At 36.7% G+C, this 23,480-nt stretch overlaps 1 protein-coding gene across 1 annotated transcript in view; it reads right to left on the bottom strand.

The window, feature by feature from the left end:
- TPK1 (thiamin pyrophosphokinase 1) overlaps positions 1–23,480 on the bottom strand; it is a 335,721-nt gene that overhangs the window by 178,249 nt on the left and 133,992 nt on the right. Inside the window, exon 4 of the mRNA XM_082691650.1 lies at positions 22,967–23,036. Within this exon, the coding sequence (XP_082547776.1) occupies positions 22,967–23,036 (70 nt within the window). The remainder of the gene's footprint in view (positions 1–22,966; positions 23,037–23,480) is intronic.

The raw sequence follows: 23,480 nt of genomic DNA, 5'->3' as shown, positions 1-23,480 counted from the left end.
AAGGAAACAAATCCAACAGAAAAAATTGTCAAAGGCTATTCACACCACACAAGGAAAAGTCACCCAAGAAATATAAAAGGCACCGAGTACAAGAAAATATGGTAGGTAAGTAATTACTTGTCAAGGAAATAAATATTAAAGCAATAGTAGGATACTGACTGACACAAGAACATGTCAAAAATTAGGGGCAAGTATTGCTAGCCTGAAGAAAAACAAGCACACTCATGGACCACTGGGATCATGAACGGAATACAGCTTACAGCAATCCCACTTGAGAATCGATGCTACAAAGGACAGTACACAGAATATCTTTACAATAACAACAAGAAGAAAAAGCTATATATTTAATAATACAGGGAAGGTTAAATATGTCCACTAACAGGGAAATAGGCAGCTTTAAGATGAGTTGACTTCATCATAGACTTGACAACTGCCCCACAGTCAGTGTCTATTCCATGTTAAGTGAAAAAAAAAAAAAAGCAAATTCTAGAAAAATGCATATGCTCTTATCTTGTTTGAGATTTTTAAAAAAATGTTTTACATACAAGCTGCACCTAATTACCGTATACAACCTAATAAATTTAGAGCTAGGACAGACACACCCATAAAACTACGACCACAGTGTACATCATAAACACACCCATCACCTCCAAAATGTACTGATTAATTTTTATCAGAACAGTTAATATAAGATCATCAGCATTTCACAGCTTTCAGTGTACTAATCTTTCACTTCCTAGGTTAAGTTTATTCCTGAGTATTTTATTCTTTTTTGATGATTTTGTAAGTAGAATGATTTTCCTAGTTTCCTTTTCAGAGACTTTGTTGTTTTTGTGTAGAAATGCAGCTGATTTTTGTGTATTGATTTTGTATACTGTAATTTTGCTGAATTCATTTGTTCCAACAGATTTTTTTTGTTTTTATTACGTGTGTAATCATTAGGGTTTTAGAGATATAAGATCATGCCATCTGCAAACAGAGCTAATTTTACTACTTCCTTTATGACTTAGAAGCCTTTAATTTCTTTTTCTTGCATAATTGCTCTGGCTAGGGTATCTAGTAGTACGTTGAATACTAGTGATGAGAGTGAGAATCCTTGTCTTTTTCCAGATATTAGAGGAAAACTTTTCAGTTTTTCACCACTGAGAATGATGTCAGCTGTTGACTTTCCATATATGGACTTTATCATGTTGAGGTAATTTAAGTTTTTAATCACAACAGGGTGTTAAATTTTGTCAAATGCTTTCTATGCATCTATTGAGATGATAATGTGATTTTTATCCTTCATTCTGTTACTATGATGTATCATGAGATATGTTGACTCATCCTCACATAGCAAGGATAAATGCCATTTGGTCATGGTGTCGGATTCTTTTAATGTGCTCTTGAATTAGCTTTGCTATTTTGTTGAGGATTTTTGCATACGTTTTCATTAGGGATACTGTTTCATAGTTTTCAGATCTCTGGCTTTATATCAGAGTAATGCTGGCTTGATTTTAAAAAACAATGGGAGTATTCATTCTATTTTCTGGGAGATATTGAGATGGATTGGATTAATTTTTCCTTAAAAACTTAAAAAAATTCATCTGTGATGCCATCTGTTCTGGCCTTTTCCTGTTAGATTGTTTTTTTATTATTGATTCAATCTTATTTGTTATTGATCTGTTCAGTCTTTCTTCCTTTTTTTTTTTTATAATGATTTTGTTTATTTGACAAAGAAAGAGACTACAAGCAGGGGGAGTGGTGGGGAGAGGGAGAAGGTGGCTCCTGCTGAACAAAAAGCCAGATATGTGGTTTAATCCGAGGACTCTGGGATCATGACCTGAGCCGAAGACATGCTTAACCCACTGAGCCACCCAGGCATCCCAAGGCTTTCTTGTTTCTCCTTGACTCAATCTTGGTATGCTTTATTGTATGTTTCTAGGAATTTATTTATTCCCTTTGGGTTTTCCAATTTGTTGGCACACAATTGTTCATAATAGTCCCTCATGATCTTTTCTATTTCTGTGGCACTGGTTATAATGTCTCCTTCATTTATGATTTTATTTGACTCTTCTTTCTTTTATTCCTGGTTAGTCTGGGTAAGGATTTTCAATTTAGTTTGTCTTTTCAAAAAAAACCAACTCTTATTTTCATTGATTTTTTATCTTTTACTCTGTTTTTTCTCTCTCTGCACTAATCTTTATTTCCTTCCTTCTATTAACTTTGGGTTAAGTTTGTTCTTTTTCTAGTTCTCTGAAGTGTAATGTTAGGCTGTTTGAGGTTTTTATTTTTTTTTAAGATTTTATTTATTTATTTGACAGAGAGATCAAAGGAGGCAGAGAGGCAGGCAGGGGGAGGGAGCAAGCTCCCTGCCGAGCAGAGAGCCCAATGTGGGGCTTGATCCCAGGATCCTGAGATCATGACCTGAGCTGAAGGCAGAGGCTTAAACCACTGAGCCACCCAGGTGCCCCGAGATCTTTTTTTTAAATATAGATATTTACTACTATTAACTTCTCTTTTAATTTAGCTTTAGATGCCTCCCATAAGTTTTGGTATTAACAGTGTTTTAAAACAATAAAATAAAAACAAGCAAAAATGCCTATAAACATATTCAAACATTTTTGTATAATCACAAAGGAAATAATGGTAGTGAATGGATGAAGCTGTTGATGCTGATTATCTCGGAAGATGGGATTTTTTTTTTTAAGATTTTAATAAATAAAAGACAAACTAAAAGAGATAACTAAAACACCCAGAGGAAAAAAACTAACCAAAAAAATAATAAAGGAAATACAAACAAAATCTCCACATCACACGGCTAAAATAAAAATTAGGGACACAGTGAGAAAAGAGAAATGATAAGAGGAAAAACATAAAACTTTGCAAAAAAAAAAAAATGGACTTAGGGGTGCCTGGGTGGCTCAGTGGGTTGGGCCTCTGCCTTCGGCTTGGGTCGTGATCTCAGGATCCTGGGATCGAGCCCCATATCGAGCTCTCTACTCAACAGGGAGCCTGCTTCCTCCTCTCTGTCTGCCTCTCTGCCGACTTGTGATCTCTGTCTGTCAGATAAATAAGTAAAATCTTTCTATAAAAAAATTGAATTAGAGAAAAAAGAAAAAAAAAGGAACAAAAAGATAAAGATCTGAGGTCTCTTAATCTAGATGAAGACTTCTAGGAAATATTTTTTGAATACTTCCTATATGCCAGTCTGTATTTCGTTCACGCATTTTACTTTTATTAATTAGTAAAATTTTATTGAATTTTCACAACCATTCCAAAAGGTTTTTATCATCCTAACTTTATGGTAGGGCCAAGTCTGAGAGATATGAAGTAACATACACAGATTTCACACAGATGCAAAATGTTCTCCCCTCCTTTTCTTCCTCCTCCTCCTTTCTGAACTGAAGATAATCTTGCCTGGTAAAGAGAAATTTTCTTGCTATACTTCCCTCACAAGATGCAATTCCACTTCTTCCAAAATCTTAGCCCTTATCTGAAATATTGCCCTACTTGTATGTCCAACCAGGGCTGCATGGTAATCAAAGAACAGTGTGAGTGCAGTTACTCCACACTGCAAGCTATCAATCCCTAGGTAAGCTCTACTTATATTTGTACAGTTTGCGATTTCTTTTAATGAAAAGAGAAGTGGTAAGGAGAGGTACAATTACAAACTCATATGAGCTTGCCAAAAGCATATTTTATTCTAGGCAGTGAATAAAGAAGGCAGTATTTAGTTGTGACTGAGTGTTCTAACTCAGTAACAGCAGTGCAAATTCTGTGGGTAAGAAGTTAAAATACATGGACTGCTCTTTCTGTCTATGCTATGGGAATTGGCCCATAACCACTTTAACCAGTTAGAAAACCAGACAAAATATGTGAAACAATGGTATCCAGAGAGCAGAAAATAGGCAGCTCAGGGCGGAGCTTGGTGAAGCAAATGAGATGAGCCCTATGACTGCCTCAGCTTTCTTCCTGGAGCCTGCTTCTAGCCGGTTTTCTAGTGAGGGGAAACTCAGGGAGCTTGTGGTCTCCTCAAATGAGGGCACCAATTTTAAAAGAAGATGAAAAGCTAGGAAATTTAGTATAGAGTACCTGAGAAAATAGAACTACAGAGAGAAAGAGGGCTAGAAAGCTCCAGAAAGAGTTCCTTGAGTGTTGGACACATGACTCTTCTACCCACAAATGAGAAGTCCAGGGTTGGGGTAGGACCACCAGAAAGCAATGGTCACAACAATTCCTAAAAATAAAATCCGGCTGGGTAGAATCCACGTTCCTGTCATCAAGAATACAGAGACAGTAATAAACAGGTCACTAAATAGAGTCTCACATTAGTCCCAGAATAAAAGTGGCACTGGACCTACTACAAGAAAGTTTTACATCAAGTTTCAAAAGTAGTTTCAAAGTTTTAAGCTCACCCCTAAGTTATTCAACCATGTCTCAGAACAAAAATCAACACTGTTAAAGGAATGTAACAAATCTGGTAACAACTTCAAATTAAAAATGTATAGCATCCATTCAAAAACGATCAGGCAGGCAAAGAAGAAAACCATAACCAGACACAGAAAAGACAAAGAGGCTTGTACTAGCAGACAAGGTCATTAAAACAATTATTACCAACATGTTCCATACACTCAAGAAGTCAAAAGCAAACACGAACAAAGAAGTGAGAAATGGAAGTAATACAATAACTATTAGAAATAAAAAGTACATTGTCAGAAATGAAAAATACACTGGAGAATTAATAGCAGATTAACCACACAAAGTATTAAACATACCATACAAAGGTATAGCCAATAATCCAATGGTGCACATAAAATGGAACCTTTTTTTTTTTTTTTTTAAAGGGACAAAAGAAGGAAAGGGGGAACAACTTTGTAGCTTAGTCAGTTGGGTGTCTGACTCTTGATCTCTGCTCAGGTCCTGATCTCAGGGTCATGAGCCCAAGCCACATATTTTGCGTGAGTACAAAATGATTGAAAGATCTTAAAAAAAAAAAAAAAAAAAAGGAAAAGGAAGAAAAAAGAATGAGAGAAATAGAAAATATTAGATTTAAATGGAATCATACTGATAAATACATTAAATGTACATGGGCCAAATGCTCCAACTGAAAGACCTAGATCTAACATTAAATGAAAAAGGTGTGCTGTCTATAAAAAACTACGGATATAGATGTATTTAAGCTAAAAGCATGACAAGAAATATACTATGGAAATACTCATAAGAAAGCAGAGTGGTTATATTATTATAAGACAAGGTAGACATCAGAACAAGGAATATTGGTAAAGATAAAGAAGGGGCAATTTCATAATATAAAATAATAATTTAATCAAAACAATTAGCCAATCTGTATACAATAAAAGAGCCCAAGGATACTCAAGATGGAAAAAAAATCCATTACAATTTTCAAAAACCCTCTCTTAGAAAATGATAAAACAAGTAATTCAAAAGAACAGAATATGCTCCTATTTTATTCCTTTAATGCTATTATGAATGCCATTTCTTTTTTTTTTTTTAAAGATTTTATTTATTTACTTGACAGAGAGAGATCACAAGTAGGCAGAGAGGCAGGCAGAGAGAGAGGAGGAAGCAGGACCCCTGCCGAGCAGAGAGCCCGATGCGGGACTCGATCCCAGGACCCTGAGATCATGACCTGAGCCGAAGGCAGTGGCTTAACCCACTGAGCCACCCAGGGACCCATGAATGTCATTTCATAATTTCATCTTTAAATTGTTTGGCCCAAGTATATAAATATACAGTTGGCTATACATTGATCTTGTTTCCTGCAACCTTGAAACTGTTTATTAGTTTTAATCATTTTTTAGTAGTATACTTAGGATTTTCTATATAACTAAGATCACATTATCTGCAAATAGAGATAGCTTTACCTCTTTTGTTATTTAGATGTCTTTCTTTTTCTAGTCTAACTGCCATTCTAGAAACTACAGAACAATGTTGCACAGAAGTACAGAAGCAGATTATCCTTTCCATGTTCTTAATCTTAGTCTTTCACTGTTAAATATGATGTTAATTCTGTTTTTTTTGTATATGTCCTTTGTTAGCTTGAAGAAATTCCCTTCTACTCCTAGTTTGTTAAGTATTTTATCATGAAACGTGCTGGATTTTGTCAAATACGTTTTGTGTCTCTTGAGAAAATCGTGATTTTTGTTGTTTTTATTCTGCTGAAATGATGTATTACATTAATTGACTTTCAGAAATTGAACCACCTTTTCATCCCTCAGACGAATCACACTTGGTCGTGGTGAATAATCCTTCCTACACATTGTTGGATTCAGTTTCCGAGTTTTTTGTGGAGGATTTCTGCATCCAAATTAAAAAATACATATATGAGTCTGTCATTGGTCTAGGCCTGGCATCAGGGGAACACTGAGCCTTACAAAATTAGCTGGGAAGCATTCCCTCTTCAATTTTTCCCAAGACTTTGAAGAACTGGCATTAATTATTCTTTGAATGTTTTGTAGAAATCAATGGTGCAGCCATCTGGACCTGGGCTTTCCTTTGAAGAAGTTTGTTTCTTCCAAATTACTAATTCAATACCCCCATTGCCAGGAGGTCTACTCAGATTGCCTAGTTCTTCTTAGTTTCATTATTTTGTGTCTTTCTAGCAATCATCTAAAATAAGTATTAAACTTTTTCTGCACTTTTTTTGGAAACCTGACACTGAAAGGCAATAGTGCCCATCAACAGATTTAATTCATCAGCAAATTCAATACAGTCTGGATCAGAATTTGTTGACTTTTTGTAGAAACTGACAAACTGATTTTAAATTTTTTTTAAAAGATTTTATTTATTTATTTGACAGAGAGAGACACAGCAAGAGAAGGAACACAAGCAGGGGGAGTGGGCGAAGGAGAAGCAGGCTTCCCATGGAGCAGGAAACCCAATGTGGGGCTCAATCCTAGGATCCTGGGATCATGACCTAAGCCAAAGGTAGACACTCAACAACTGAGCCACCCTGGTGCCCCATGATTTTAATTTAATATTTTATTTATTTATTTGAGAGAGAGAGTGAGAGAATGAGAAGGGGGAGGGAAGGTAGAGGAAGAAGCAGACTCCCCACTGAGCAGGAAGCATGATATGGGACTTGATCCCAGGACCCTGGGATCATGACTGGAGTGAAAAAGGGAGACGCTTAACCCACTGAGCCACATGGGCGCCCTGACAAACCAATTTTAAAATTCATATGGAATTAACTGTAAGAAACTCAGAACATGAAAAAAAAATAAATAAAGAAGAACAAGGTAGGGGAACTCTTACTTCTCAACTTCAGAACTTACTAAAAAGCATGGTAATAATACAAGATGGTATGGTAATGGCACCAGACTAGACATACAGATCAATGTACCAAAGAAACTCATATATCTATGGTCAACTGATTTTTGACAAGGGTACCAACATCATTCACTGGGGCAAGAACTGCGCTCTCAACCAAACATCCATCAACTCATGGCTGGAGTAACTGGATAGCTATACACAGAAGAATCAAGTTAAACCCTTACTTCACACAATGCACACAAAAATGAAAATGGTTGAAAGATCTAAATGTAAGAGCTAAAACCATAAAACTTTTGAAGAAAACATAGAGGTAATATCTCATGATTTCAGATTTGGCAAAGAATCTTACATACAACACCAGAATCATGAGCTACAAAAGAGTTAAACCAGACTTCATCAGAATTCAAAGTTTTTGTGATTCGAAAGATACTATCAAGAAAGTAATGAAACAGCCTGAAAAGTGGGAGAAAATATTCTTTAATGCATAACTTTTGACCTCATATCTTAATTTCCAAGAATCTGCTTTAAATGCAAAGAACTCAAAAGTTTTACTTATAAAACTTATCTAAGTTTTACTTATCAATGTTATAAAAAATTATGAACATACATCTCTGATATATGAAGACTGAAAGAATGTAACATAATTTTTATTTAACACATGATGTGTTCATAATACAATGTTAAAAAAACAGGTGTGGGGGCGCCTGGGTGGCTCAGTGGATTAAGCCGCTGCCTTCGGCTCAGGTCATGATCTCAGTGTCCTGGGATCGAGCCCCGCATCGGGCTCTTTGCTCAGCGGGAGCCTGCTTCCTCCTCTCTCTCTGCCTGACTCTCCGCCTACTTGTGATCTTTCTCTCTGTCAAATAAATTAATAAAATCTTTAAAAAAAAAAAAAACAGGTGTGGTGTAAAATATGCACAAAATCCCTATTTTATTACATGTGAAACATGCTTACAAAAATATGAAATTGAAAAAGATGTGTAAAAATATCAATACTGAGAGCCTAAGTGATTTCAAGTTATTTTTATTTTTTCTTTGTACTTACCTGTATTCCCTAAGTTCATTACGATGAACTTGTTATTACTCATGTAGAAAGGTGCGTAAGGGTAGAGAACCACGCACCTTTAAGAGAAAGGAAAATATAGGGGTGCCTGGATAGCTCAGTCAGTTAAGCGGCTGACTTGATTTCAGCCTATGTCATGATACAGGCAGAGGTGTCAAGAGATTGGGCCTTAAGATTCTCTCTCCCTCTGTCTCTCCCCCACTCACGTGCACACACTCTGTCTCAGAAAAAAAAAAAAAAAAAAAGAGAGAGAGAGAGAGAGAATAGAGAAGAAAAAGGAGGAACATATAAAGTTAAATCAATAATCAAAAGGTAAATACTAAATAGTACAGATTTGGTTCCTTTAAATGAATTGATTTTTTCTATTGCTATTATTTATGATTTCATTAAAATTACCTGTACATAGCTTTAAAGTTGAACAAATGAGTACAGTTTGGTACAGACTTTTGCTATATATGATTTGGCTAAAATCGTTGGTTTTGTTAACTTTTGCCACCTATATCCTAAATCAACCCCATCAGATTAAAGCATCAGAACGCATCAGTGCTATTCATGACCTCATCAACCATTTCTCCCCACCACATCAGAAGGACATTTTGGTGAAACGCTGCCACACGGAGGAAATTCACCATGAAAGCCCTATTACTTATAAGAATCATAAGATCCCACTCCTATGTGAAAATGCTCTTTTCACTGACTGATATAATGGTAAGATGACAGAAACTACAGTTGTTTTTCTTGCTCCTAACACGTGGAACTGCTCTCTAGTTACTAATAACCCACTAATGTACAGCCTAGCAAGAAAAAATTGAATACACACTAGAGGCCGCTAGTGATAAATAAGTGAATTTTGCATGAAGTAAAAAACATGATGAGAGCAGTAGAAAGAAAACTGCATTCTAAGCTTCTAGCTTCAGCTGCCTCTAAGTACTACACTTCAAGTCACAAAACATTTTTTTCCCATCTACAAACTTCTAATTTTTTAAGTAAGAACTAAATCTGGGCAAATTTCCTCTTAAAAAGAAAAATCAAGGAAATTTTGTAGTAATTTGTATTACTGTATTCTTAAAGCAAAGCTATGCTTTTAAACAATGAGACCTTTTTACATAGTACAAATTAGAAAAAAAAATACTCTAATTGTAACAAAGATTCAGATCAAGTTAAGAGAACCATGTTGTGTGTTGTAAATTTGTCTTGGTGACAGTTCATTGAGAGGAAGATACTTTAAAAGCAAAAGAGATCTAAAAAATATCACAAGACTCGCAGAAGAATCATGAACCTTAAGAGTGGGATTTTAAGGAGTATACTTGGGAAAATATAGATAACATGAACTCAGAGAAAAATAGAATATGATTAAAAGCTAGCTTTTCTAAAATGAAGAAAGTGTACACTTTACTTCATTTTTTTTGAGAGTGCTGGTACCTGCAAGTGGGGTGGGGGTGGGGACAGGAGCAGAGGGAGAGGGAGACTCCCAAACAAACTCCATGCTCAGCGTAGAGCCCCACATGGGGCTTCATCTCATGACCCTGAGATCATGACCTGAGCTGAAACCAGAAGTCAGACGCTTAACCGGCTGAGCCACCCAGGTGCCCCACTATACCCTTTTCCAAAAATTTGTGAGGAATGCTATTAAATTTCCTAGAATACATATTTTTATCATTTACACATATGATAGTTTAGTAAACATAACTTCCTTTTCACCATCATTAAGAGAATGAGGGGAAAAAATCTCATAGCTAGGAGCATTTTAGAGCACAGTAAGTTTTAAGTTAGAGAGGTGCCTATGGCAGGGGAAGTATGAAGATTGAAGACCGTTAGCTGACCCAAGGACAAGGTGGAAGCACTGGCAGCCAGAGAGAAGGTGTTTTGGGCGGGCATTTGTGAGGATTTTGTTTGTAACTGTATTTGCATTTGGCTATCCCTACCCATGAAGCTAACATGGTATGAATCTTAATAGCAGGCACAGACCAACCCAGAAACAAACAGGAGTCGCGTATTTACTCATGCCACCCCTACAAACAAGGGCAAAAGCAGATTTTCCCTTAACCACCTTGGCTTGATCAGTCATATACTCTTACACAAGAAAAGACAAGCCACTGGGAATTCATCGGTAGCACCCAGTGGCCGGCTCACAGAGGGTGGAGTACAAGCCCTAACTTGTTCTTAGAACACAAATGTACTGTAGATACATCTGGCATATTTCTTCCCAGGCCCAACTTTCCAGTCTTCCCATTTATGAACTGTTAATTATAATATTTTTCATTGATTTTGTGGCTGTTGTTTACATTGGTCAGAGGTTTGCTTTTCTTTACAACCAGGAAGCCCCACTGATACAAAATAAATAAATAAATAAATAAATAAATAAATAAATAAATAAATAAATTCCTAACAATGTTAACAGGAGAGCCTTTGATATTCTCTGATTCTGCTCTTAAATAAAAGTAACTAAGAATTACTTTACTGGGTCAAAAATATGCTTTCATAGTTAAACTACGAAAGTAGAATACATTAAATTTTTATGGAAGAGCATATCTAATCATTCTAACTATTAAGCATATAGTGACCTACTTACTGGGGATGAGTGTGAAAAAGCTAGAGACAGTGCAATGTCACCGGGTGACAGGCTGGCAGGGACATGTAAAAAGGTGATTCCACTGTGTTGGGATAAATGTTAAGGGAAACACTGAGTAGGAAAACGTTCCAGAAGGACACTGACATAACCTGTTAAAGCAAGAGATTTAGCCACCAAATACCCTTACCTAATTCATTCAGGATTTATCATCTATTGGCCTGTGAGGAAATTATTATTATTTTCAGGGAAAACTATCTAAAAGGAGTAATACTGCTCAATTAAAAATATTTTCAATTTTTGTCAAATCTGGGCCCATAGACTAGAGTTATTTCCCAAGGTAAATAAAACAAGAACAAGGAATTTTGTTGAATTAGGTAGAAACACTGATAGATAATTTCAATATAATGTGGGACGATAATCAAGGATTGCTTAGAAAATTTTAACTTAAGTCTGACTTAGGTCTATGAAAACTGGTAGTTACCAACAAAGACTTCTGGGGAAACACAACTCATGAGTAGAGTTTTGAAGGGATTTTAATACTTGGATGAAAGCAGAAGAAAGAGGGATGTTCTAAATGAATTTTAAAAGAGGGTTGTTTATTTTTTTTAGAATAGGTTTTTTTTTAAGATTTTTTTTTTTTTTTTTTTTTTTTTTTTTGGTCAGAGAGAGAGAGAGCGTGAACACAGGCAGACAGAATGGCAGGCAGAGGCAGAGGGAGAAGCAGGCTCCCTGCTGAGCAAGGAGCCCGATGTGGGACTCGATCCCAGGATGCTGGGATCATGACCCGAGCAGAAGGCAGCTGCTTAACCAACTGAGCACCCAGGCGTCCCATAGAATAGGTTTTTATAAGTTAATCAGATACAGTGTTCTGTAAAAAAGTATCTCTGTGTGATGTTAAAACTAACTCCTTGGCATTTCAATGGGCATGCCAATGATTTTTAAAATAATTGACCAAGTAGAAACCAATATTTAGAGGACACCAATATTTTAAATAATCATTGCTAAAGAGCACTAATGCTTAAACAACCACTCCCATGGCCCCTCCTGCCTTACGTAGCACACCCCAGACATGAGGCACCTGTGCATGGTATCCAGCACAAATGCACATAACCAGACATCCAAAGCCAAAATCAGAGCTCATAGATCTAAATCCTGTGGGATAAACACCTTCTTCCCACAGTCCGAGCAAAAAGCACAGCTGATGTCATGCAAGAGAAGTGCTAAGAACAGTTTCTAAATCCTACAATTTGGAGAGCACGTCAACATTTCAAATATTCATGACTTACTATTATTATTATAGTTCCTATCAACCTGGGCATTTACAGACTAGTGTCTCCTTGCTCATCATGTAAGTTCCCTTCCTCTGACTTTCTGAGAAGAAGCTCTCTTCTATTGCCTAGATCATATAATATCCAGACACAAGCATATTAGACATAATATATATACGTACACATTCAAATATGTGCGCATATGTATATTTACACATAATTATTTTTTTCTCAGAGTGGTAAAATGTTTCCCGTTGTATTTTAAGTAGCCTTTCTGAGACTCTTCAGCATATTCTTGAATTCCCGGGCTAGAGGCAAAATTGAAGTCTTCAAGGAATATAGTCTCAAACACCTCTCAGATCTCTAACCCAGAACTGTAAGCGAAAGTCCAGAGCTTATCTTGTTTTAAGTGCCACTTGCATATAATCTCACAAAATTTATTAGCTAGGCCTTGCTTTAACTGAATTCCAGCTGTCATTTTTCTGACCCCTATTAATAGGAAGGCCATGGCTGGCTCAGGTGCAATCCCACCATTGACTCAAGTTTCATGTCTTATAATGATGTGCCAACAAATGACGCATACGTCTTGTTGTCGGAGTCATTCTGATTACTATTGGTCTGATAATACAAAACCAAAATTTTAATAATGAGAAAACTCCACAGAAGTACCTTGTGTATATGTGCAAGCATGGGTGTATGTGACACACACTTAACTGAGTATGAACAGACAGGGACCATTCTATAACTTTCTAATAAACAACGTACGTATGCACAATATTATGTGACTATTCTCAATTATTACTAACTCAGCCATCTAATAATATATTGAAAATTAGCCAAAAAACTTGGGAAACATGAGCTCTTAAATTGTATTAACTGCTAAAACTATTCAAGTTTATTTCTTTTCATAAAGCAAAATTAAAAGAGCCATGTGTTACTCAAAACTTTTGACAGATGATCCAGGTTTCTCTGAAAAATCATCTGAGGGGAATTTATTTCTGAAGACTCCATCGATAGTGCAGGAAAGGAAAAGGGTTTTGTCAGGAACATACTTTATGAAATAGAATAGCCATAAAGAACAATGCCTTTGATTAAATTTAGTTGTAAACTGACTTCCTGCAGCTGCTTAAAATGATTTCCTTCTGAAAATTTATTCTGACTTCATGCATGATCTGATAAACATAGCATCTCTGCATATACTATTTGCCCCTGACTCCCTGAAATGATTCAGAGCTATGCATGGCTTAACTTTGAGATCTCTGATTTATAGCATTTGATAACCAACAGACTAAAATATATTACAAAACTAATTCAATCAACAATTCAAGATAAATATGCCCTCACAGTTGATTGTGTAGGGTTCTTTAATAATAAGACTCCTCTTACAAATTTTCTTTTAAATGTGCTAATCATTTTTACCTTCCATCATTTTGATTCAAAGACCCAATAATGTTGACATGCTTACAGAGCCTCGTAATTTGATTGCATGAATACTTTTTAATAGAAACTTGCTGTAGCAAGTGACTAAAATTCTTAAGGCTAGGCTTAGAAGAAATCAAGGCAAACCAATGATCTTTGGATTTCCTCAAGTACACACTTGTTTCCTTTCTATATATGTTCAAGCATACTGAAAGCATATTTTTTTTAACTATGCCACAAAATGCACGAACATTAGTTAAAATAAATCCCAATCACTGAGAAAATAAGTCATAGGTCGACTGAAATCAATTATCATATATATCAGAGGTTATTAAGATCACAATATCTGCTCAGATCCTTGACACCAATTTATTACATAACAATATTATATATATTGTCTTATTCCATAAAAAGCTAACAGTACTTAGCAAGCTTTTGCAAGATTTTCACTAAGATACAGTAGAATATAAGCATTATATATGAATCTCTTCTACTATTTATCTCACTTGGAGGGTATAAGTGACAACTTTGAAAATTATGTTTGGCTCTGACTAAAAGAACTAACATTCCTCTCAAAGAATCACTTAAAAAAAGTGGTAACAGATTCCAACCAAAAGGATGATTCTTAAGAATCAGGTCTATCAACCACGTTCAATGAACAAACAAGACTATGGTGTACCCACATAACAGAACACCACTCCACACTGAAAAAGGACCAACTACTTACACACACAATCACAGGAATTAATCTTCAGGAGCATTTGGTAAGTGAAAAAAGTCACATACATAAGACAAGCTGAAGGACTCCATTTATAGAACATTCTAGAAGGTTTCAGAAGCCCAGGTATAGGAGTTGAGGACTGATGCCAAAGGATAGGAAGGAACTTTCAGGATGACGGATATGCTCTATTCTTGACAACTGGTGGATATGCCTATATCCTATTACAAAACCTACCAAATTGAATGCTTAAATGGATGAATTTTATCATATAAAATTATACCTGAACAAAGATGATCAAAACAAAAAAAGAACCAGAGAAGCTCAACGTTATATTCCTTCATTCCAACACATAACTTTGCTGGGAAGTAGTACAATTACCACGTGCAAAGTATGAACTATGAGTGAGTATTTACAGCTATTGTCCAAAACTAGCTCATACACATATTCAACTATCCTATAATTCATCATATCGTAGCTTTGAAGGGCCACCCTCTACCCTCTGGGCTTATCCTACTCTTGTGTAACCAGCCCAAGTAATACATTTCTTCTTTATAAAAATCTTCACGATTCCTGTGAATGCTCCAGAAGATCCTGATCTTTCCCTGAAATGCCACAGGTGGAAAAATCACAGCCCGAGAAAGTGAAATTACTTGCCAAAGTCTCATAGTAATGAAGTTGCATAATCAGATTTTGAATCCTGACCTAACTGAAAAATTTGTGCATGCCTTCTCACTACATAGTTCCCAACTTGGAATTCCTGCTATCTGTAACAGCTAGAATCCCACATTATTCGATCATTTAAATCATAGTCTGAAGTTGGCTTAGCTAGGGCACAGTGAATTTTAGAGCCACAACAGTCAGTCTGATTCCCACTGAATCACTCTGAAAAGCAGTATTGATCTGCTCATAAGAAAGCTGCAAGAATGTATAAAGTTAGGAAGTCTGAAATCCAAACTGTGAAAAAATAAATGGTCTGACTGGATTAAGAAATTGGGAATGAATCCTTACTTTTTCTTCTCTTTTTTTTTTTTTTTTTTAAAGATTTTATTTATCTGTCAGAGAGAGAGAGAGCACAAGCAGGGGGAGTGACAGGCAGAGGAGGCAGAAGGAGAAGCAGGTTGGGTATTTATCCTTTCTGATGGCTGAGTAATATTCCATGTTACTGTAGGGACCACATCTTCTTTACCCATTCGTCTGTTGAGGGCATCTCAGCTCTTTCTACAGTTTGGCTATTGTGGACATTGCTGCTATCAACATTGGGGTGCACATGGCCCTTCTTTTCACTACATCTGCATCTTTAGGGTAAATACCCAGTAGTGCAATTGCTGGGTCATAGAGTAGCTCTATTTTTAATTTTTTCAATTTTTACTTTTTGAGGAACCTCCCCACTGTTTTCCAAAGGGGTTGCACCACCTTGCAACCCAAGAGGGTTTCCTTTTCTCCACAACCTCTCCAACATCTGTTGTTTCTTACCTTGTCAATTTTGGCCATTCTAACTGGCGTAAGGTGGTATCTCAGTGTGGTTTTAATTTGAATCTCCCTGATGCCTAATTGTTCATGTCTTCTGCCCGTTTTCTTCACTTGATGATTTGGTTTTGGGGTGTTGAGTTTGAGAATTTCTTTACAGATTTTGGATATCATCAGCCCTTTATCCGTAGTGTCATTTACATTTTTCTTTTTTTTTTTTTTTAAGATTTTTTTATTTATTTATATAACAGACAGAGATCACAAGTAGGCAGAGAGGCAGGCAGAGAGAGAGAAGGCTCCCCACTGAGCAGACAGCCTGATGCAGGGCTCAATCCCAGGACTTTGGGATCATGACCTGAGCCGAAGGCAGAGGTTTTAACCTACTGAGTCACCCAGGCACCCCTGTAGTGTCATTTACAAATATCCTGTCCCATTCCGTGGGTTGCCTCTTTGTTTTGTTGACTGTTTTGTTTGCTGGGCAGAAGCTTTTGATTTTGATGAAGTCCCAAAAGTGCATTTTTGCTTTTGTTTCCCTTGTCTTTGGATATGGGTCTTGGAAGAATTGGCTGTGGCCGATATCGAAGAGGTCACTGCCTATGTCCTCCTCTCAGATGCTCAAATTTTAAATTCAACAGCAAGCAGCTCTTAAACATCTGAGCTAATTTCATATTTATATGATCATATGTGGGACTTTCCCGTTCAGATCTGTATTCAACTATTCTGAGAAAACTAACCAAAATACCACACCCCTCCCCATTTCAAGTCCCCAAACACTAATGATACCAAACTCACAGTTATTTCTCAGATGAGTTTCAAAGTCTCTGCATCCTTTAAAATCACGAAAAAACACTCACAAGTAGCACTGATATTCATGTTACATTCAAAATACCAATGAATTCAAAGGCAAGAATCTTCATTTCTGATAAAAGACTCACTGAGATAGTAATGAGGTCACAGTATAAATATAAGACCTTCTGGAAGTAAGTAGGATGAGTTCTACATGTGATTTCACACAAAATGGGCAGGATCTTTCTAGCTATAAAGCATTTTGATTTATACATAAGAATAAAATAAAATAAACTATCTGAAGTTGCTTCTGAAGCCCCGGCAGTGAGGAGAGAAGGAATGGGAAGAAAGAGGAAACAACTTGGCTGAAATGATAAGTAAAAGACAAACCCTGTTAGGAAATGAGTTTAGATTTTATCCAGGAGACAAGCAGAACCTTCCCTTCCCTCCTCCCTGCTAGTCAGCACATGCGTGTGCACATGTACACGCCCCCCACGCAAACCCCACTCTGTGACCCTAACCTTTTACACTTCAGCAGGATCCTCACAATTGTTTCTAATCCCCTAATTCGGGATTAACTGTCCATCCTCTGCGCCTCCCTCTGTCACAGAACCTATCACGTTGGATGAGAATTTTCTCATTACGTGCAATCTATCCTATAGCATACTAATTTCTCCTTTACTTCTATTACTCTAAGGTCTTTTTTTGTGGGCAGGAATCAATTCTTTATATATTCGCAGTAACTATCAAAATGTCTAACCACAGAAGATATTTAATAAGCTTTTGAATGAATAAAAATGAATGAATGATAAGTTAAATGCCACATTCTTATTTCTGCCACTGGATTATTCTTGGGAGATACTCTGTCATTCCAAAGCTCTTTTTTTTCTTTGATCAGTTTACCTCAACTTTCTAAGGGTAAGGTTTACAAATGTCTACATTATCTTTAAGGTATTTAAAAAAAAAAAATTATCAACTCTTTTTTTCCCATGCTGTCATTTTACTTTCATGTGGCATGGATGTTGTCATTCTTGCTGGTTTCTATACATCTCCTATCTCTTCTACTTGATTCCATCACTTCTTCCACCTCCTGCCATAATTAGCATGACCTTATAAGGACCTATGGCAATGTTTCTTAATCCATTCTGCAGGTTCACAGAGCTATCAATTCTATAGGCCCCAAAAAAGTCCATTTAGTCAAAATTCAATATATTATGATTCCATTTTATAAATACCAGAGATAGGCAGAATTAATCCAACATGTATTGGGTCTGACAGCAGTGTGCTATGAGGGGAGATGGTGATGGGAGGGAGCATGAGGAGGGCTTCTGCAATGCTGGTAATATTCTATTTATTGATCTCTAAACCATTTATTCATGTGTTCCCCTTTGTGAAAATTCATTGAGCTAGATCATTATAATTTGTGCACTTTTCTACATGTTTGTTTTTAATATTCCCTACAGTGGAAAAGGTTGGTAATTACTGCCATAGCTGACAACTTTTCTACCCCTCGTTGGAAACTAACCAGAGCAGAAACTGTTCTCTTAGAATATCTGTGAAAGATGCAGAAAGAGGAATCACTAGGTATGAGAGGAGGGTGGTCTGGGTGCTTAACTCTCCCATAATCCTTACTGTAGACCTGGTACCCACAAATAATAATCTTTCAATATTCTTTGATGTGGACATCTTACTCTTTGCTGATCTACTAAACTGAAAACAAAACTGTCAGTAGAAAAACAAAAGGGGGCACCTGGGTGGCCCAGTCCATTAAACATCTGCCTTTGGCTCAGGTCATGATCTCAGGGTCCTGGGATCAAGCCCCGCACTGGGGCTGGGTTCCCTGCTCAGTAGGGAGTCTCCCTCTCTCTCTGCCCTCACCCCCAACTTGTGCTCTCACTTTCTCTTCCTCTCAAATAAAGAAAATCTTTAAAAGAAGAAGAAGAAAAACAAAGGTCCTCCAAAGCCTATCGATGAAGGGCAAGAAAGAAAATCTGCTTCATAAAATCTCCTAGAAAATCTTATGTGCTTCACTTGTATTTTTTTCTCCCCCTCTGCATCCTGTGATTATTCTGACTACAAGGCTGTTCTTTACCATCCTGGTTCACACAAATGGTGGGTTTTACCTACTTTCAAGAAGGCAGGAAGCAGATATTATGAGGTTACCATAGGAGTTTTTAATCACAGACTAGTACCAAAATATAGATATGCAATTTTGTCAGTATCAGGTTGAAGCCGCAGAATTAGGAGTACTGATACATCTAATACCCCACCAGAGTACCCCACATTTCTTTAAAAAAAAAAAAAAAAAGACACCTGGGGTTAAGAAAACAGTTAATTAGGTGTATGGCAATAGAGTTGTGGAATCACTATGCTGCACACCTGGAACTAATATTGTGGGTCAACTGTATTTCAGGAAATATATATATATGTATAAATATATATATAGTAAGTATAAATATATATAGTAATCTACAGCAATTATATATATATATAATATATATACATATGGTAATCTACATATTAGGCTGGAATCAGAAATCAGTGGGGATAGTTCAGATGATTTAAAAATAATGTCGGAGGTTGGAGAAACTGGGTGACCAAACAGATGAAGTTCAGGTTTTTTATCGCAACTGAAAAAAAAGAAAAGAAGAAGGAAAACAAAGAATATGGGAGTAAAAAGTATGAAGTCTTCCGAAAACCTCTTCCTCTTTAATCTCAAATTTCTAACCAAAGTGGAGACCCAACTGTCATTGGCAGAGCCCATCCTACCTTTCCCCAACTGGGTCTTCAACCTGCCTCAGTCTGACATTCAGACTGGGCATGCCCCCAAATCAGAACCTGTCAATCCTCAGAGCAAAGGTCATCTGTTTAACCAAAGTGTGAGAATCAATCAAAGTCACTCAAAACCTTATAGGAAGAGAGCACAGAGTAACTGTAATAAAATACTAATTTATTAACAAGTATTTGTTGAGTATTTAATATTCCCACACTATTTTGTAGGCATCAGGGAACCTACACTGACCTGAACAAGAAAAATTAGTCCCATGTTCTATAGTTCCAAAGGGCAGAACCAATGGGTGGACTCAATGTACCTTTTTGCTACTTAGGAAGAAATAACAGATAATTTTTTTCTTTTTTGTTTCTTTCAACTAACATATGTTCAAATCAACATGTATCATTTTGACAGCACTAAAAAACACTTAGGACTTCTTTATTTTAAAATACAAAACAAAACAAGAAACAGTGGCCTGATAAATAGAGGCCACTTCCAGAGTAGATGTTTATGAAGATGGTATAGAGTACATGGTACAGGGTCAGATGTAAAGTCACTGCTGGTGTCTGCCTCAGCTCTATCCCTCCATAAAGCCCTCTTCCTCCTCTCGCTCCTCTCTTCCTGTCTACATCAGTCTTCCTTCCTTCCATTCCAAATACCTTCAGTGGGAGATGATTCTCTACACATTCATCTTTTATTACAAAATTATAAGGTATTACATTGTAGATATGGAAATTAAATAAAAAGGCAAACATGAACAAGCCAAACAATAGTCCACAAATCATACTTGGCTTTTCAAAACTTGTGGGTTTTTTTTTCCTTTTTCATAGTGTGGCTTCTCTGTTAAAAACGCTACTAATAAGGGGCACACCTGGGTGGCTGAGTTATTAAGCATTTGCCTTCGGTCAGGTCATGATCTCAGCACCCTGATACAGAGCCCAACATTGGGCTCCCGGCACTGCAGGATGCCTGCTTCTCCCTCTCCTGCTCCCCCTGCTTGTGTTCCTTCTCCCACTTTGCCTCTGTCAAATAAATAAATACAATCTTTTTTAAAAAATGCAACTAATAGGGGGCGCCTGGGTGGCTCAGTGGGTTAAAGCCTCTGACTTCAGCTCAGGTCATGATCCCAGGGTCCTGGGATTGAGCCTCACATTGGGCTCCTTGCTTAGCAGGGAGCCTGCTTCCCTCCCTCTCTCTCTCTCTGCCTGCCTCTCTACCTACTTGTGATCTCTGTCTGTCAAATAAATAAATAAATAAACAATCCTTTAAAAAAAAAAATGCAACTAATAGGAATCATGTTTAGTCATCCTATATACAATTAGTGAAACTAGTTAGGGATTATATTTAATGAGATTTACTTCAAGGATTAAATTCCCATGTGAGGCAGTTAGTTTACTCATCTACCTATTAGACAATCTACCAGGACACCATGTTCCTAACTATCAGAATATGAATCACTGCAAACATATTAGAATGAGAAAAGCAACGGAAAGTACATTTTCTTAGTGAACATCCTCATCTACAGTCTAATGATTCTTCAATAAATCATGTAAATCTTTTGGAAGACTTCCATAAGATTGCGTGTAAATGTGTTAAGAATATTAGAAATGTTATTTTGAAATCTGGACAAAAATAGGGGCACCTGGGTGGCTCAGTGGGTTAAGGCCTCTGCCTTCAGCTCAGGTCGTGATCCCAGGATCCTGGGATTGAGCCCCGCATCTGGCTCTTTGCTCTTTGCTCGGCGGGGAGCCTGCTTCCCCCTCTTTATCTGCCTCTCTGCCTGCTTGTGATCTCTCAAATAATAAATAAAAAATCTAACAAAAAAAAAAAAGGTACTCCACAAACCCACAAACCTTGTAATCTGATTTTGCTTTCTAATGTGAATAAAAATGTTGTGTATTCTCTTTCTCATTAGTGTCTGCCCAATCCAGTAAGAACAATCAGTATATAAATCTGCATTTTTTTCACAAGCATTTTGGATGGTTCTTATGGTCACAGCAGAGTTGGAAGCACTGTGTTAATATCTTTTCACAGCTCTGGTTCATGTAATTATGTTCACAAGCTGCACCTACCGTTAAAGAAATAGCACTGAATACTAGATTCCTTGCCGGCAAGCCAGCTACAGGCACGAAACGTGATACCCAATTCATAATCTTGGCCTCCTGGGCATCATGCTCTTCCCTGAAAGAACCGGCCCAGGCACTGTTTAGAGTATTTTTCACACGTTGTCCGTGTCAGGTCTTAGAGAATACGGTCAGAGGAATCCATAAAGTTAAAAAATGAAGAATTATAAAATGTTAAGAATTTAAATTGTTTCCTAGGCTGTCACTATTGCCATATTCTTTGATAATTCATCCAGTCCCTAGACATTAGGATTCCCAATCTTAAAGGAAACATGTTCTCCTCCTCTAAGCAACTGGCTGCTTTCAAACAGCAGCTCCAATATTAGAAGCTGAAGTTAAAAATTCTGATGCCATAAAGATGTATTTTACATCATTTCAAACTACATATATTTAATTCACACCTGCGGTATGTTGAATCATAATATTTTTATTTTATTTTTTGCAGCAAGGAGGTGATTTCTCAAACTATAAACATTTCAGTACATTTAATAACACATATGATAGAAGTGGAACTAAATTTCACAGCCAGTCTACTTATATCTAGACTATAAATTCTTATGTTTGCCAAGAGGTTGAACTATAAACATGTTGGCAATGAGCTGGATTTAAATTTGCTTTCATCAAATGTATTCTTATCTAGAAATAGCTCACCATGCAAAGGTCAGGAAAGCCAGACAGAACAGATACCAAATCATTAAGATTAAGGTATTTATCTCCTAAAATATATGTATGTGCATAACTCAGAAGTAACTAAGTTAAATTATACTTAGCTTTACTCAACACTACTACAAAAATCTCACTTCTGCCACAGCATGTATCATTTGTTTATATGAGGTCAGTTTCTCATTTAAAACAGAGTTTTATTTTATTTCAAAGTCCTCACAGATATCGATATTTGATAAAGCTTCTTAATGAGACTTTTGAAGTAGAAGAGTGTGGGGGTTTTTTGGTTTTTTCTTTACCATAGTTTTTTTATTCAAATTCAATTAGCCAACATACAGTACATCATTAGTTTCAGATGTGCAGTTCAGTAATTCATCAGTTGTGTCTAACACCCAGTGCGCATCACATCACATGTCCTCTTTAATGCCCATCACCCAGTTACCACCCCCCATCAACACACAGTTTGTTTCTTAGAGTCAAAAGTCGCTCATGGTTTGTCTCCCTCTCTGATTTCTTCCCATTCAGTTTTCCCTCCCTTTCCCTATGAACCTCTACACTATTTTTTATGTTCTATATATGAGTGAAACTATATGATAATTGTCTTTCTCTGATTGACTAGAATGAGAAGTTTTTAAGTAGAGTATTACTGGCCTAGTTCTTCTAAGAGATACAATCAAAACTAAGAAATAATACAACATGGTTGAGCAGTTCTCTCACTGGTGTGGTTTTCTGTTAATTTTAAAGAACATTAATACTGATCATTCATCAAGGAGAAAATAAAACAACCTGAAGACCAGGTTAGTGGTATTTTGGACACAGGCTGAAAGAAAGCATACCTTTCCCTCTCTCCTTCCATGGTATCATATAAACGGTTGGCACCTCCATCAGCACAGGCTCTCAAAAGGGCTTTAAATAGAAAAAAAAAAAAAAAAAGAACCATTTCAATATAAGCAGCTTAGAGCAGTACTTCGTAAATGATAAACAAACGATTAAAAAATGATCAGACACACACACACACACACACACACTTTCCGCTTTGCATCTTTCCACATTTAGCCAATGACAGCTGCACTGCAAGGGATCCTACACAGCACTCAAGACAGACAGAATCACCTAAGACAAGAGTATATTTCCTTTTCGTAGCCTTTTCAATTCCTCTTATTAAATAAAAGGGGAAGAGAGTACAGGGTGTCTTCAATCTCTCTGGAAGCTTGTTTATCCTTCTTTATAAGAGAAGAAAGGTCTCATGCTCAGTAAGAGAAAACAGGACACAGATATCCCTTTATGGCCTTACTTTATTAATTTGTACAGATGTTTTCTATTTATGGCAGGCATAGGTTTCCATATTTT

The sequence above is a fragment of the Mustela nivalis genome (assembly GCF_964662115.1).
Source record: "Mustela nivalis genome assembly, chromosome: 12".
Taxonomy (NCBI): Eukaryota; Metazoa; Chordata; class Mammalia; order Carnivora; family Mustelidae; genus Mustela; species Mustela nivalis.
The sequence above is the reverse complement of the archived record's forward strand: the minus strand, read 5'-3'. Positions and strand labels throughout refer to the sequence as shown.